A 17,113-nucleotide genomic window follows, 5' to 3' on the forward strand; every position below is an offset into this window, starting at 1 on the left:
TGTGTGTCATTCTGTGCACATTTTGTGATCTCCCCCTGAAAGAGAGGGGCTTACCCAGCTGCACATCCAGATCTATAATGTTTGATGTGTTTGATCACAGAAGGCTAGCTCATGAAATGGATTTTCCAGCCATGTCTCATGCAGGGCTTTTCGATTTGGATTGCAAATCTCCTGATTTACATGCTGTGCATCTTGCAATTCAAATGGTTTCACAATATTTCTTTAAGCCCCCTTCACCTCCAAAGTCTCATCTTCCTACCTGAGCTGTGTTTTTCTGAAGTTATAGATGTTATCAACGTAACAGACCAGACTTTCACAATGGGTTGTAATCCACAGACAAAAGCAGGAGGCGGAAGAATGAAAGCAAGACAGGAGAGTAATCTTAGCGTGTCTGACCTTGAGGCCAGTTGTGGTTTTAAGCAAAATGAATCCAGGGCACAGGTGAACAATCCTAACTCACCTGGGATGAAAAGCTTGGAACAAAAGCAAATGAAAAGCATTTTGTCGCCATCATTTGCTTTTCCCTGGTGGTGATTTTAGTCGTGTGTCAAAATGGTGCTGAAGAGAGATACTAAACTGTCCCCACATTTCATCTTTATAGCCTGATATAAAATACTCCAGTGAAAACTGTGCAGAGGGGAGATGTCAGTTCATTTCCCTGCAAAGGAAGAAGCAGAAAGCCTCTGAAAAAGGACAACAGGTCTACTCCGAGATGTAGTCAGGATCATTCCGGCATGAAGAATTCAGCCTATTTTACAAAAAGAAGTAAATGATCTACATCTGAGACTGGAGTTTAAAAGTTGCTACGCAATCTTTATGTACTTTTCTACTCAAACAAGACATCCTCTCAGCCCTTTAGTACTTCTTTGACCTTTTCTTAATACTTCCTCATGTTCATGGGAAGAACGTCCCACAAATCAAAGTCCTGATTTATGTTACGTTTTTTATTCCATCCAATCTACTGTTCCTACAGGCTGATATTGCACTTCTTCCCCAGTGCATTAGTATGAGGGTGTGAAGTGCATGATGGTTCAGTGGGTGGTTCAATAGCATTGCCAGCCATCTGATGGCTATTTATATGCAGGTGTGTGTGTGTGTACTGTAGAATTTATGAGTGCTCACTGTGGCTTCTAATGCTTTTCCCTTTCATAGATGAGATAATGGAAATGCCAGAGTGAGTAGTGTTCCCAAAGTTGATTGTAATTGAATCTCCATGATGTCAGGTTCAACTCTGAGGTCAGGCAAGCTGCGGCCAACTTGTCCGCTGGTTATAAGAGTGCTCAACAATCTTTGTTAAACTGAAGAAGCTAACCGAGTGTTACACAAGCAGGTGGACTGTTTGCTGGGAGTAGACCAGCCATCAATGTTGATAACATAGCTGATGTAAAAACACATTTACCAGATGTGTGTCTGGAAAGTTTGTTAAATTGGACAGCTATATTTCCTAAAAAAGGCTTTTTGATCATTTTTTGTTGGTTATTCCTCATTCTTATTAATTTTTAATTAAATATCTATTACTTCTCTGGGATTGGGGACCATTCAAAGGCAAGCAGCCTTTAAGGTTTTGATTAGTAATGCTGAATGTGATTGAGCATTACTGAGAAACCAGCTTTTTATCAACACAATATTTATGCATTTATTGATGTAATTTAGTTTTTAATGTTCACATGACCCAGGTGGGTTTACTGTATAATAAAGATGCTTGTATGTTTCCAGTTTCTAATTCACAAGCTCTCTTATCAGAGAGGAATTCTGTTGTCAGAGTAGATGTTGTTTTACAACTTTAACGCATGCAAGCGATGTTTCCGGGATAAAACTAGCAGAAATTTAATGAGAAATGTCACAATGTGAAACAGCTGAAGGCCTTCAAGTTGAGTTAAGATGAATCCGTTCCATACATTCCTTGTCACTGGGAAGAAAGCACAGCCAAGCCAGAATTTCCACTGCTTTGGATTCTTTAATGATCTGCAAGCATTAAAACACATAATGCAGTAAAACATGGTGGAGGTTTTATCATGAGATACTAAATGTAAAATCTGTTATCAAGCATCAGACGACCAGAGGAAAGAAATATCTGGTCTTCAAGTTGGAAGAGAACTTTAATCATCCAACAGCACAGAAGACTTGTTGGGAAATAACTCCAATTAGCTGACTGAAAACAGCTTAAACACATCGCAACTGCTGAGAGACAGAAAGTAATCTCTGTGATTAATCGTTAAGGGGTTTGAAATCTTGTAACAAATATTTGGAGGAGTCTGAAATTTTCACCAGAACTGCTTTGTGTTGCCATCATTGTGAATATAATCAGATTATCAGAATTGAAAAGTAAATTGACGAGAGTAGACGAGTTTTTTCACATTCTAACCTTTAGTGTCGTCAGATTTTCTTTTCAGTGCTCCAACAACCATATTATAAATCCCTTCAGTTTGTTCTGCAGACAAAAATATTACATTAAAGGGGTGCTATGATGGTATTTGAGTTTTCTGAGCTTTCTACATCGTTACAGTGTTGAATCCTCATCAGACATGTGAACGGCACTGTTTTTTATCACCTAAACGCATGTTTGAGTTTGAGTTTGAGTTCCAGCACTCTCTCCGTTCGGTTTCCATGGCGACGAAAAACGCGTCGTTTTAGAGAGTTTTTCTACTTGGAAATCCTTGTGACGTCCCGGGGGATAAGGTTCGGTGATTGGTTACCTTCTACTGGTTAACAAGGGCATGTACAAATACATCAGGCGGGTGGAAAACGTGGGATAAAGTTATTTCCAACGATGGCTGGTGAGTTTACCAAAGAGAGACATCCTGCTGCATTCGTTGCTGTGGGTTGCTGTTTTCCACTTCGTTTTCAGGGTCTGATTCAGGTTCCAACATGTAGGGCTGTATGCTATGTGTTGACACTGTAGTATGTTTTTTTATTGAGTTCATATGAGCCTAATCCTTCTGTTTATGAGATGTTACAATGACGGTGAAAGCAGGTGCGGTGCGCGCTCCCGATGTAGTGCAGTGGCGGGAGGCGGGGCTTGATGCGGAAAAGTCTCAATCCACTCGTTTTGCCCACAGGCTGATCTGACAGCCTACGGAGAGGGTCGGTCTGAAGTAAATAAAGCCATTTGTGATAATAACCCGATCAATTCCAGCCCTTCTGGTCTCAGAAATAAAAATAAATTAGCCTGAAATGCACAGAATAGTTCCTCTTTAAGTGCTTTTGTATTAAACAAAAAAAATGACAAGACCACATACCCAAAGTTTAGGTGAGAAGATAACATCTTTTGTAGTTATTGAGCAAAGCTATTAGTCAAGGGACATTACCAGCAACACAACTTGCTGAAATCAAAGCTTTGCATGTAACACAAGTTGACAGGAGACAACAGCCAGACAGTAGACTAGATCAGCAAGCGAGTCCTCTTCTTCTGCCCAGCAGCATGGAGCAGTTTCCATGCTCAATCATCCTAGTCAATTAAAGAGACATCTCTCAGGCAGTAAATTACCCGACTCTGATCTGCTGTTGACCTCAAATCCCAATCCAGACAAGCCTCTCGCCACCACTTTACAATCAGCATTTCTCCTCCCACCGATTCTGCAAAATGAGGGAAGTTTAGCTTTCATCTTCTTTTTACACATCCATGAGTTAAGCGAAACAAAAGTCGAGTGTCTGTTAGATTAAAATGTTATTGCATGTTTTTCTCTAGAATTTGCACAAACATTTTGATGTAAATGATTTTTCATTTTAGATGTTTATGTGCAGCTTCGTGGTTCCAGCCATTTTAAAGATGGTCATAAATCTGGTAATTAATGAAAAGAAAAGCGTTTGAACGGCAGCCAGTGGAGAACAGCTGTTTTTCTCTGTGCTCAGATGGGAGCCACTCCTGCCTTCAAATGCAGGGCTGGAGAAACTGTAAGGCTAGACGCAATGTGGCTGTAATTGGCTGTGTACCAAAGTGTGTGGCTCACTGAGCAAAATGAGTCAATCAGCGAATTGTGCCAATTAAGTGTCCAAACATCTTCTGTGATCTACCTCTGGGTATGGGAGTGTTTCAACAAGCTCTAAAACTCTGAGCCAAGTGAGCCTTCACTGACACACAGGATAGGGAATGTGACCCCTCTTAAATCCCCGAAGCATACCCACATAGTGGCACTGACTTTTATCGCTCTCCACAGGGACTGCATCTTCCACTGTGCTCTAAGGTTAAATGAACGGACTTCCATCCACCCAACTCACTCCTTAGCTATAGCACCTCAGCTAATCAGAGTCCGTCTGCTTTCCATCTTCTCTTCGACCCTCCCTCCCTTCACACACCTCAGGGCAGGATTGATTATGTTTCTCGGTCATGGGCTTCCCTATTCACTTTGTGCAGATGATTTTCCCATGCTTTTGTTAAATGGGTGTGTGCAGGTGCTTGTGCAGGAGTAGGATAAATCCTGCAGAAAGCCAAGAAAGAAGCGTACCACAACAATTACTGATCAAAGAAGCTTGTGGGTCAGACGTGGGACGGGTGGTCTGCTTAGGATGTGTTCTAATGCTAATGCTTGTAATTTATGTCGGCCTCCTTGGAGGGAGATAAAGTAAATGCAGTAAATTACATAAATGGCTGTCTTATATGAGATTTTGGGAGTCTCATTTCAAAACGAACTATAATATGATGACAGGCTTGAAAGAGAGAAGAGGGGAAGGAAGCAGAATGGGTGGTGTGATGGTTTGGCTCATCTTGGGCTGTTTTCAGCCATTTCAGCAGCCTTGGGCCAAACAAACAGGTGTCCTCGTCCTGTCTGGGTGGAGCAGCAAATTGTGGCTCATGATACGGTCTCCACATCTACTGGAAACGAAGCTGGCTTCCTGTCAACACGCTGAAAAAATGTAAAAGATGAGCGTGGTTCTCACATTTTTATGTCGCAAGCTGCATGCAAAAAGCGGTAATTGAGAGATATTGAAATTAGTGGCTTTAAGGCCTTTGAATCTGCCAAAAAGAAGTCTTTTACAACGACATCTTTGTCAAGACTCCATTCTGAGGCTGAAAAGAAAGGAGGAAACTCAGGATAGTGTTTTTGATCAGAGAAGAAAAGAATTGGAAACGCCCTTCACAACTTTGCACACTAAAAGCGAAACAGGATAGTGCAGCGCCGCAGGGCTTTTGCAAGATGCTACAATGAGGTGTGTCATAAGAGAAAAGGTTTCTGGTGATCATAGGCAGGGTTGGAAATAAAGAAACGTCACTTTAGAAGGCCTTTTTAGTCAACCAGAAGTGTATTTTTACAGTTCCGAAAAAATTCTGAAATGGAGCTTAAAGTGCTGAAACCGCTCTATGAGCTTCCTCTGCACAATCCGCCTGCGCTGACTTAATTTACCAGCAATTTAAAAGTTGCCACAAGGGTCCTGATTTGCAGAGTTGAAGGATTACCCTGGAGATACAGAGCCTGCACAGAGCTTCTGGGTATTTCTGTCTTCGATCCCACTCCTTGCTGCTTTTGTAAATGAAACTAAAAAAAAAGGAAAAGCACCGAGGGGCCTGTCAGTTGTATTATGATGGGCTAAAAGTGCCTTGATGAGGTTCAAAAGAGGCCGAAGCCTCAGACAAAAGCATGGCCCCATCACCCATTTCTTTCTAGGCCTGTGTCTGGCCCAGAACAAAGAGCCTTCCCCCTGACCTCCAGCCAGACTATTTTGTCTGATGCTCAACTGGCATGCTTCCAGACTACAGAGGAAGACACTAAACCAACAAGCACCGAGGGTTTTTTTTTATTCTTCGTAGCATGACCAACATGTCTGAAGCGTCGGTGGGAAATCAGCTCCCTGCAGAGGTGGATTTCAGTTGGTTGTCTGACTTATTGCATCAATACCCCAGCTATCTTCTGTCCCTACCCCCTCTATCATCCTCTCATTTAACCTTCATCACCTCTCCAACATCTCCCCATGCCTTAATCTACTCCAAGACAGACAACTCGGAAAACACAAGCCCCTTTCACGCAGGGTTTGCCCTGTGTGAAACTGCCCTTCCTGCACCGCTGTTGCTCACCTTACTGCCGGGTGGACACTGTGCGATTTTGAGGGGATTTCACCACGATTTTGCTGTCGCAGACCACGCCATCGTGGAAACATCATAGCATCGGGATGTCCGGTCGGGAGGTCGTAAGCCGTACAGTGTGAGAACACTCACGAGGAAGGATTAATTGCTGCTACGTTTTAACAACAATGCTGCGATCTCCCGATCAAACTTCTGGCATGTCAGAAATTTTCGCTGTCGCTCGTACAGTGATGTTACAGAGTGGTGTTACGTCACGATTTTACGTTCGCACCTGCGCAGAAGACACCGGTGGAGCTTTAAAAAATGGCGGGCAACCCCATCTTCAGACGTGTGCGGTGGACACAGCTGCTAGAAGAGAGATTAGTAGAGCGATGGAGAGAAGACGAGGTTTTCTTTCTTTATTTTGTTTCAGCGTACAAGACAGCGCACACAACTGCAACAGCTTGCTACCTGCTCGCCATCTTGTCGTCAGGCACGCTGTGGTTGTCATAGGAACTAGGAACCTTTGTTTTTTGTTGTTCACACTCGAGCACATTGTGCCATCACATGCCGACTGACGCCGACAAGTCGTCGTGGTTGTCAATAATGGTGGCTGACAGCAGTCGTACAGTATGAGTACACATGTCGTAGGGTCAGATAGAGTACGAGGGACAAACCCGGTCGTGCAGTGGGAGCATTTCCCCGACAGTCAGATTTCTAAAATCGCACAGTGTCTGCCTGCATCACTCATTCATGTCACCTAAATCAGAGCTGGTTAATGGTGTGTCAGTGTGGGTCTCAGATAGTCTATCAGTGCCTTGATAAAGTGGGAAAGGTGCCGCCATTTTTAACTGTTGCACATCACAAATACAATAAATTATAGCCATTGATTTAACTATGTTAATTATCCCAGGTTTTGTTTGTTTTGCTTTTTATTTGCGTAAAATAGATAACCATCTGTTAAAATAAAGACTCAGTCCAACGGTAATACTTAAATTCTGTTTATTATTCTGTTTATTGTTTTGTTTTTTAAATATTTTGCTTTGTTTGGTTACTCACCATACTTACTTTGTGTTTCAGGACCACAAATAGGGTGTGGTCCTGGGTTTAACCCAGTTGATGATGTTGCTAAACTGAGCGAAGCATGGAGGGGGGGAAGGTGTATTGTGCCACAGGAACTGTTTAATTTTCTTTTAAAGATAGATACTGTGTTAGATGTCATTAGACAGGTAAACTGCTATCCGAGGTTACTAGGGGAGAGTGACTTCATATAATATTTTGTATTATTGAAACTAGTATGCACTTACCTGGAAAGCGGCTGGTGCTGAGGATGGCCTTTTTGGGATCAGGGTGTGAGAAATCATTGTAGTGTTGCATAAAATATGACTCTAGAAAACAATGATAAGGAAATTACTGTGGTTGACCTGACGACTGCAAGGTGCCCAGGTTCTGTACCAGCAAGCCAAGCCCATATCATGACCCCTCCACCACCATGCTTATTATTTTGTATTATGGAGCCAATATGTTATGTTTGGTTTTTGCCAAATCCAGTTCTGAGTATTATGACCAAATATCTCCATTTTGGTCTCATCTGTAACAAATACATTGTTCCAACTTAACCTGTGGTGCCGTGTTATTTTTATAATAAAGAACTCTTCCAAACTAGCCTTACAAGCACAGTCGTCTTCAGATGTTTCCGTCATAAACTGTAAAATTCAACATGCATTTCGGGGCTTGTAAAGTCTGAAGTGTAGGATGCGGTCTGTCAGTTTTTCTGAGCAATGCATAGTCTGACCTTGAAGTGGACTTGCTTGGATGTCCACTTCAGAAGACTGGCAACTATCTTGAAAGTTTAATACTTGGGAATGATCTTTATATCTGAAAATATCCAAAAAATCTGCATCACAGCAAATATCTGTTTGATCTGGACCGACCTGGGCCAGTGTTTTGAATGATTTCATTGTGCTAATGAATATAAAGTGCAAGCCAACAGGAGATTCTGCAGTGGTGCATTCTGACATTCAGAGCACGCTTATGTAATCCCAGATATGGCTCCAGTTAATGGCAATTTCATTTGCAGTTGATATGTCTCATATTTTCTTCATGATGTTCATTGTTAAGTATCCAGAGGTAACAATGGCTGTTTTAGTTTTATAAAGTGAGAAAACTGAGTTGATGTCTCAACTATTTTTCTGATCAACAGTTAAATCATGCAAAAGAGATGAAGGCAGAAAAGACCAAGCCAATTTAGCAGTTTTGACCCCTTTTTTGTTTACAGGAACCCTGATGGAGACGTCCAGCCGTGGTGCTACATTGCTGATCATGAAGATGGTATCTACTGGAAATACTGTGACATCCCTTCATGCCAAAGTAAGACACTCCTTTGACTCCTCTCTTCCCTTCCGTGCCCTCTGGAGCATACCATGGGTATGCAGACCAGCTATTTCCACTGCTATGCTCATCCTCCCGCCTGCTATGAATAGCTTTATGAACCGAATGTCTTCTACACAGCTATTATCATCTAAAAAATGTCTCTAATTGCCTCCCGTCACCCCTCCTTCTGCCATGCTTGGGCCTGCCCTTACTTTAATGCAAGCTGTCAGTCGGTGCTTGTTTGTGTATGTGTACTGATAAGTTTCCCCTTTGGCCATGTAGCTTATTTGGACACGCTTTTCTGTGCAGGATTTTTTGTGCATCTACCAGTTTGTAGATGCATTTACATGTCTTGTTCACCTGTGGATGTTGGACCAGTAATTCCTGATATATGATGGACTGTTTACACAGGGAGGTTTGGTGCTTCTGTGTGTCTTAGCAGTTTGGCACGGGTTCACAAAGGGCAGCGTGTCTCTAATCCCATTGTTTTCATTTCTTCCGTCTTTGCAATGAATCCTGTTAAAAACAGACTGGAGTGGAAAATATATACTTCTTATTCTTAGCCAAACATGTAAAATTCAGATATAGTGAGCTGATGTTGCTTATGTTTTGCCGAAGATTTTTATTAAAGTCCAAAGCAGGGTAGGTCGGAGACTAGGTAACTAAGGAATCTGATGAAGGTGAAGTTGGGTATGATTCAATTATTCTGTCCAACCAATGAAAATCTTTCAGTTTCTTCACTAGGACTGCATTCCATTTTGTTATGTGAGCAGTTCACGGTTCTTTGTGTTTCTTCTCTGCTTTTATGCTCCTTTATCTTTCCACTTTGATAAGATAAGATAAGATAAGATAAAATGCTTTCACCACTCAGTCAGCAAAGAAACTTAATCCATCCATACATGTTCTTGCTTAGACCAGTTAAGGGTTGCAGGGAGCTGGAGCCTATCCCAGCAACTATTGGGCAAGAGGCAGTGTACACTCTGGACAAGTCGCCAGTCGATTGCAGAGAGAAATTCAATTACAAACAGAATTGTTTTGTTATCTCAAGGTAGCAAAAACAAGAATAAAGTTGTCTCACAGGAAGAAGTTTGGGTTTGAGCCAAACTACAGATATTAGGCGATATTGTGACAGGGTGTCCAAGGTGTAAAAATAAAAAAAAAAGGCTCAGGTTTTATCATTACGTTTACAACCTGGTACATATAAAAAGCCCTCCAGTAATTTTGCTGAGGTGGATCAGGTTTTATATGACTGACATGTGAATTCTATAAATGTGAAGCATTATGAAGGGCGTGGCTGCTGTGAGCGAGGTAGCACATGTTCAGTCAACGTTTAGACGTCACTTCTGGCTCCTAAAACCCAAGACGACCACAGCTAAATTGTGAACCTAAGAACTCAAAAAGGTTGTTCACAAACCAACGTCAACCGTCACAGTGGTTTGGTCCATTTTTCTGTACTGTGATGATGATGTTCTCCCAGTTCTTGCTTGGGTTTTTGGGTTTACTGACTTCCTCCCACAGCCCAAAGACATGGTTGTTGGATGGAATGATAACTCTAAAATTAGAATATTGTCTGTGTTGACCTTTCCTCATGCCCGATATCGGCTTAGATTACCTCCAGCCCATGTTCTTCAAAAATTAAAAGTGACACTTGGTTCTACTTTTCTATAGTTGGAGTAGCACAGACTCAATTAAGCTTTATTTGTGTAGCGCCACTTCACATCAATGTCATCTCAGGGCACTTTACAGACACAAGCCAATTCATATGAAAATTCATAATAAATAGCCTAGCTAAGAGAGAAACCAACAGATTGCATCAAATCTTGACTTCGATCAAGATGAGATGAAGACTAAAGAATATCAAAGTAAAAAACTGCGTGTTTGATGGATTTAAAATGGATTCAAACTGGTTGACAGCAATCCTCAAACAGCTAAGCAACAACACTAAAACTTGGAGCTTCCTTATACCAGTATGCATCACAAGCCCCTCTGGCTAGCCCACTATTATGCTGTTTGAGTAGCATTTTTGACTAAAGCCTAACCTTTGAGTGGCTCTGGGGCCATTATACCATCTAATAATGCTTGTTGACTGGCCTGTGCATGACTGCAGGATATACTTTTACATGCTATTTTTTGTGTCTTTATGTGTATAGAGTTTGTGTGTATGTGTATCACTTTAGAGTTTTGGCTGGCCTATTTCATAGAAGCGCCCATTTGGCTCAGTGTGACGAGGGCAAGATCTTAAACCTTTGTGGTCTGGGATGAAAGAGTTAAACAGCAATCGCCGGTAGAGCGTTTTATCTTTGGTGAATCAGTGAAATTAGGCCAGATATTGTTCTAGAAGGATTTGCTATGTGCTGTTGGGACTTTTTATGTTTTCTTTGGGTAGAAGAAAAGACATTTAAGTTGAGCAGGGTGACATAAATGAGCGTTAGCCACATGGTCCCCTGATTAAGAAGATTGGCCAAGAATAGACTATCCCATGGATACAAAATGATTCAGGATCATAATCCCTAAATCTCACTTTGTCCACAGTGAGTAGCAGAGCTGTGTCTTTGGCTATATGGATTGTGTTGCTGTTGATTGTCTTGATCCATCACTTGCGTTGTTGTTGTAGGTAGCAACTCCATGAAATGTGTTTGTAAGAGGCATTTGACTCCATCATCTTCAAATTTTTTTCAGTTTTACCTGAAGACATTGAAGGTGCTGATCATACTTTCATGCATTTTGGTACTCCAAAGCATATTTGTGGCTAAGCAAATTACATGTGGTGCCGTGTCTGGTGGCAACTTGAGCTCAACGGCATCTGCAGTAAATAGTTGTTTTTTTTCAACATCAGAATATTTAAAACTAAAGTATTTGCATACGAGGTACAGTTTCTCTTATTTGGAAAAAGGTTCTGTTCAACTTCCATGTAAGCTACAGCATAAATTTCTTTTACCTTTCTGAACTACCTTAATCCATTTTTACCACTTAGCATCTCCAGCAACACAGGTGCTGTGCTATATGCATCTAGTGGCGCAGAGGTGGAGAAGGTTTCCCACTGCATCATGTTTCGTTTTGCCAGTGTTTGTGATATAAAACAAATTTATGTCATAGCAAAAATAAAAAGCGGTTTATATGAGCCGGTTACCGCCCTGCACTACTGTGAAGCGTGTAACCTATCATTGTGACATGTGGCCTGTTCCCAACAGTTGAGAGCTCTGCCCAGATCAAATTCGGTCTTGTTTTCTTCCTTGTTTGGGTCTTAAATGTTAAGAGTCATATAATGTTAGAAAATGAGATGAAGTTTGCTGTGAGCAATGCATCCAGTATCACAAAAACATGATGAAAACATGCTCTTTTAGTAAGATGGTTTCTCCCTGCAGGCGGTTCTTAGACACGGCGGATCTGTCTCATCTATTGTGAAACCACAATCGCCACGTGGTGCCTCACCTTCTGGCGCTGCCTGGTTTTAATCTGCTGAATTTAAATGCTTCAGCTGCCAAGTGAGAGATGCTGATGTTCTCTCTGTGTCAGTGTTCTCAGCCTGAAAAACACTGTGGTGAGCCAGGGTAAGGGCAACAGTGGCCTTTGTTTTCATTTTGTCTGGATTTTGTTTGGTCTGTGCCTTCGTTTTGTCTACTTTCTTGCTTATGTTTGATGTTGTGTGGTTGAGAGATGGTCATTGCTTTCTAAGGCACCTGCCACAACCTGCCAACAGTTCATCTGCTGCCCATCTGGGCTCCCTGTCATCGAGGGTCATGCCACCCTGGAGAGTGACACACCCTGGTGGGGAGCACACATTGCACCAGAGGTCATATGAGGCCAAAAACACACAGTCTGACAGTGTGGATTACAGTGTAGGTCACTACATTTGTTGATCCTGGTAATCCCTCGTGGCTGCAGTTCTCATGTGGTGTAACTGTCTAAACATTTCCAAAAGACACGCGGTCACAGCACATCATCTGCTGTACAAATTGACATTTCCACGGTGAGTGATGGCCCATCTTGTTCCCAGACCTCTAAATGCACAGCTAAACATGTCCGTGTCACCACTGCCATTGTTTGTCCAAGTCCAGTTCCTGCATATGAGAGCAGCTTTGTTCTGCTCAAAGCATTTCTAAACATATCTACATCCCAGTTTTCCTGCATTTTCCACTTCTTCAGTGAGCAGAGCCAGGTTAATGTCATCATATGCACCAGTGAGGTCTGTTTCAATTATAGCTGGGTTTTTTTTTTCCTTTGTCCTCTTTTGATGAGATTCCATCAAACATTTGTTCCATTTAAATGCATAACCAAAGCGCTTCATTTCACATAGCTGATCAACAAGATGGTGAAAGATTTTCTGTTCTCTTTTAATGAAAATCCAGATCAAGCCACACACGCAACTTCTATACTGCTGTTAAAGCGTTGCTCAGCTGCATGCTTCTGTTTCTGTGCTGTGATGTTCTGAAATACTTGTTTATGTGACAGTGTGATGGCGTCTTCCCCGGAGCGATTCTCACTGGAAAGACATTTTGTTTTGGTGTGGCTCCTCGAAGCTGACATGCATTAACAATATGCCCTGATGGAATCTGACTGACAGAGTGAAACTGTCAGGGTGAAGTCTTCAAGCGTTTGCCAAGACAAAGTTACTTTGATCTCCACATTGAGAGTTCATCTATCAACACCACATAACCAAGAAAAACTTGTTATGCCACAGAGATGTGCGGCAGCTGTGGATTCTTCCCGTCTCAATGCACTAAAACAGTTTCTTCTTTTAATTTAAAATGCCGATTTTACTTTATTGTAAAGAAAATGACAAGTGAGCCCCCCTTTAATCCCCCAGTTCCCTTACTGATACGATGAGATGTCATGTTGACTGGGTCTTTTATGTTAGGGATTTATTTTGACGCTGATAATACCTTCTGTTTTGAGTAAATACTCTTTCATCTTTAATTATCAATTATTCTGTGGCATATCATACAGGGTGTTTAGTCACACTTCCTGCACACTTTGTTAATTTGAGTTTTAAGACGTGTCTTTGCTATAGAGCTGTCAGTGTTTGCATCACTGACAAAAGGTTACACTTTTCTATACACAAACAAGAGAAAAGGCTAATTAACCATCTGTCATCATCGAACAATAGCCTCTACGCCAACTGCACTGCTTCCATCTGGCACACCAGCCACACCTTGAAGACGTTAAAACAAAGTAATGTGTTTGGGGGGAGGTTTTATTGCTACACATTGAGGAAAATATGCAGTGATGAGATATTGCATTCATTAAATTTGATTTATGATGCAGGTAAATGGTACTTTGAAGTTTTGGGACACCTGAGTCAGGTATTTTCTGTGTGTGCGCACCATGATTGTTTAGGATTATGGGCTGGAAGTGAACCCTATTTGTGTCTGGGGTGTACGTGCCCCAATTTAACTTCCTCACCTTAATGAGCATATTGCAGGTTAGACACCCCCCCCCCCCCCCCCCCCCCCCCCCCCCCCCCCACCCCTTAAATCAGAATGCACAAAATATTCTAGGAACTGATGTTGAATAAAACACACTTAAAAATTGGCTATTTGGGCTTTTGGAGTAGTTTCTGTAAGAATTTTACTACTGCATCAAAAATCGCAAGACAGAAAGTGACGTAAGGAGAGGGAGACCGTGTTGTACCGAAAAAGCATTACTGTCATGAAAAAGCACCCCCTTGCAAGGATCGTATATAGCAACCTTTAGATGGCATGTATGTATTCATTTTAAGGGTGATTGATGATTACACGCCATCTACAGGCGAAATGATGTTACTACATTCCTTGCGGGGGGAGCTTTTCCCGACAGGGGTGCAATTTTTTTTTTTAACATAACACAATCCCTCCAGTAATGTAACTTCCTGTCTTGCAGTTTTCAATGCAGAAGTAAAATCCTTGCAGGAACTACTCCAAAAGCCCAAATAGGATAATTATAAGTGTGTTTTTATTCAACACCAGTTCCTGCAATATTTTTCTAAATACTGATTTAACGGGGGCTCTAACCTGCAACATGCTCTTTAAGTTTCATAAGTGTACATTTTCTGCAAAAGAACAAGATGTTGAATTTGAGTAAATGTGCACTTGAGTTGAGCTTGGTTGAGTTGAGCCTATTTCAGTCAAACATTCAATATCATAACTCAGTCATAAATACAAACACTTCATACACTTCTTTGCAATGTCAATATTTTATTTATTTATTTTTTAATGGGTAAAGACATAAATAAAGAATGACCTCAAAGTAACTAATTGTCTTCTTAAATTGAGTTACAACTTGTTTATTTTAGTGGTAATGTTGATATTTATTGTTCTATGAGATTGGGTAAATTCATATTAAACATAGAGCAAATAACATTAATGACTGTACTTTTCCTCCACCAGACACTCTTCCCTTTTTAGCAGAAAAATGCAGTAACCCTAAATTCATGCTGCCGTTTATGGTTTCCAGATGATGCATCCTTAAGGGTGGAGATCTTTAGAGTTTCTTTAAGAACTTGGGCACTTGGATAGTTGTAGCTTTCAGCAAACGCTGCTTAAATTACTAAATTCAGTGCACTAAACCGAGCCTTTAAATTATCAATATGCACTTTTTGGCAACGGCATTTTCATGGTAATTAATTTAATTTAATAGTGGAATGGGCATGCAATTTAAATCTAGTTTAGTCTTGCAGATTAAACCAGATGCATTCAGAGAGAGGTGTTTGTATTTGTAAGGTAATGCAATTCTCACCTTGTTCTTAGCATTTATTACTGGACAAATCCAACTATATTTTCTTGTTTGTGTCTTTAAGTTGAAAAAGCAATATGATTACTTCCATTTTTAGATTGTTTTGTTGGCCAGTATGGTTGAAAGGAACTGTTGAAAAAGATTTGTGTTTGTATTTACACGGCTCACTACAGTTAGTATCTAGTATCATCCAACCGATGAAAATAGCAGATAATTATATAATAATCACATTCCCTAGGTCACATGGATCTAACAATGTGAATCAAGACATCTATAATGATAGAAAAAAGTCAAATCAGTAGTACAATGATTGTTTTAGGTAAGTAAAAGTGCAAATGAAAATAAATAAGAGGTTCATGACTCAAATTTGGTTTGGAAACCAAGCCCAGGCTGAAGTACAGAACCAGTCCTGCCTCATGGCTCTTTCAGTTGTTACTTTCAGATTCTCTTATTGCTGTATTTATCTTGCTTTCTGTCATTGTTTTCAGAGGAAGAATATTTCCCCTAGGAGGTATTTCACCTGTTCTCACCACAAGCAACACTCCAAAACAGCACATCGAGGCAGGTTCAGGCATCACCGAGAAGAGAAGTGTGTGTGTGTGTGTGTGTTTGTTCCCTACATTTGACAGTGTGAAATATAGTCAGATATCAAGACTTTCAGAGAGAGAATAAGTTTCATGAAGTGAGCTTATTTCGACAGTTTAGTAAGCCTTTGAGGAGCTGCTGCAAATAAACATGATGAGAAGTGAAGCTGGGAGGAGGCCAGTCGTGCTGCGCGGACGCTTTGGCTTCGCCTTGGAGACCTCGATGTTTGTTTGCTTTCCCCAGTTATATTAGAAATGAAAAGATGGCGGCTCTAACTTTTCAAAGCACAAAGGAAGATTCATAAAAGATGTCCCAGCAAAGTTAAAAAGGCCGAAAGGCTTGTCATGTGGCACCCCTTGGAAAAAATCTAATTCAGAAAGAGCTATTGATTGTTGTAAATGGAGGCTGATCATGAGGATGAAGGTAGTGTTAAAAGTTTGCAAGCACACGGGAGCATTGAGAGACAGATCTTTGGCCTCTCTGTGTCTTTTTTTGCATCCATGTTGCTTTTATATAACCAGAAGAAATAGTTACTCCAGTCCACAGATTGTTACATGACGAGTCTTGCTTCTCTATTACTTGGCAGGATTGGTCAAGGTCAAGGTCAATTGCTTGTTACTTTGAATAGTTCATCAGCCAATCACATGGCTCCAGAAAACCACACCAGGTACCATTTCTGTCAAGAGCAAGAAACTTAGCCTATGTTCATACAAACTCACCAGAACTGGACAATATAAGATGATTAATTTTACTATTAATCACGTGATTGGGACGTTACAGAAGTTACCTGGAGCAGACGGGAACCAACCAACAACTGACAAAAGAAAAAGGAAAAAAAGACAAGGACTGCCATTTTGTAGTCTTCGCTCAATAATCCCACACCATAACCCAAGTAAAAAAAAAAAACTACACTACCCAGAAGTCAACACTTCTTCTGGCCACTGCTTCCCAGTTGGAATTTAAATAAAAGGAATGGGATTAGCAAACACCCACAGAGAAACCAAAATGCATTTATAATACAACGTTATAAGTAATGATGATTAGGTGAGCAGAATTTAATCATTTAACGTATTGAATGAAGACTAAATAAATTTTTAAAAAAGGGGAGCAGGAATTATTCTGGGAGTGGGAGTGGGATGGGATTGGGAGTAATGTTATCAGGATTGGGACGGGACCAATCTTTTAATTTAGCTTTGGCCCAGGATTGGGGTGGGACACGATTTTTGGTAGTGGGATGGTACAGGAGTGAAAATCCACTCCCGTGTCACCATTTAGACCATAGTGTACCATTGTCTGATGGCAGGATGGTACACCTTGTCACACAGCTCAAAGCATCTCCAACTGGTTTCTTGAACAGGGTGATGAGTTCGCCGTACTCCAACGGCCTCCACAGTCTCCAGATCCTAATCCTTCAGAGCAGCTTGAGGATGTGGTGGAACAGGAGAT

At 41.1% G+C, this 17,113-nt stretch overlaps 1 protein-coding gene across 1 annotated transcript in view; it reads left to right on the forward strand.

Moving 5' to 3' along the window:
- kremen1 (kringle containing transmembrane protein 1) overlaps positions 1–17,113 on the forward strand; it is a gene marked incomplete at its 5' end in the record, with an annotated part of 67,103 nt that overhangs the window by 27,261 nt on the left and 22,729 nt on the right. Inside the window, one exon of the mRNA XM_079251963.1 lies at positions 8,277–8,368. Coding sequence (XP_079108089.1) covers positions 8,277–8,368 — 92 coding nt within the window. The remainder of the gene's footprint in view (positions 1–8,276; positions 8,369–17,113) is intronic.

The sequence above is a fragment of the Telmatherina bonti genome, assembly GCF_933228915.1.
Source record: "Telmatherina bonti genome assembly, chromosome: 13".
In the NCBI taxonomy this organism is placed as follows: Eukaryota; Metazoa; Chordata; class Actinopteri; order Atheriniformes; family Telmatherinidae; genus Telmatherina; species Telmatherina bonti.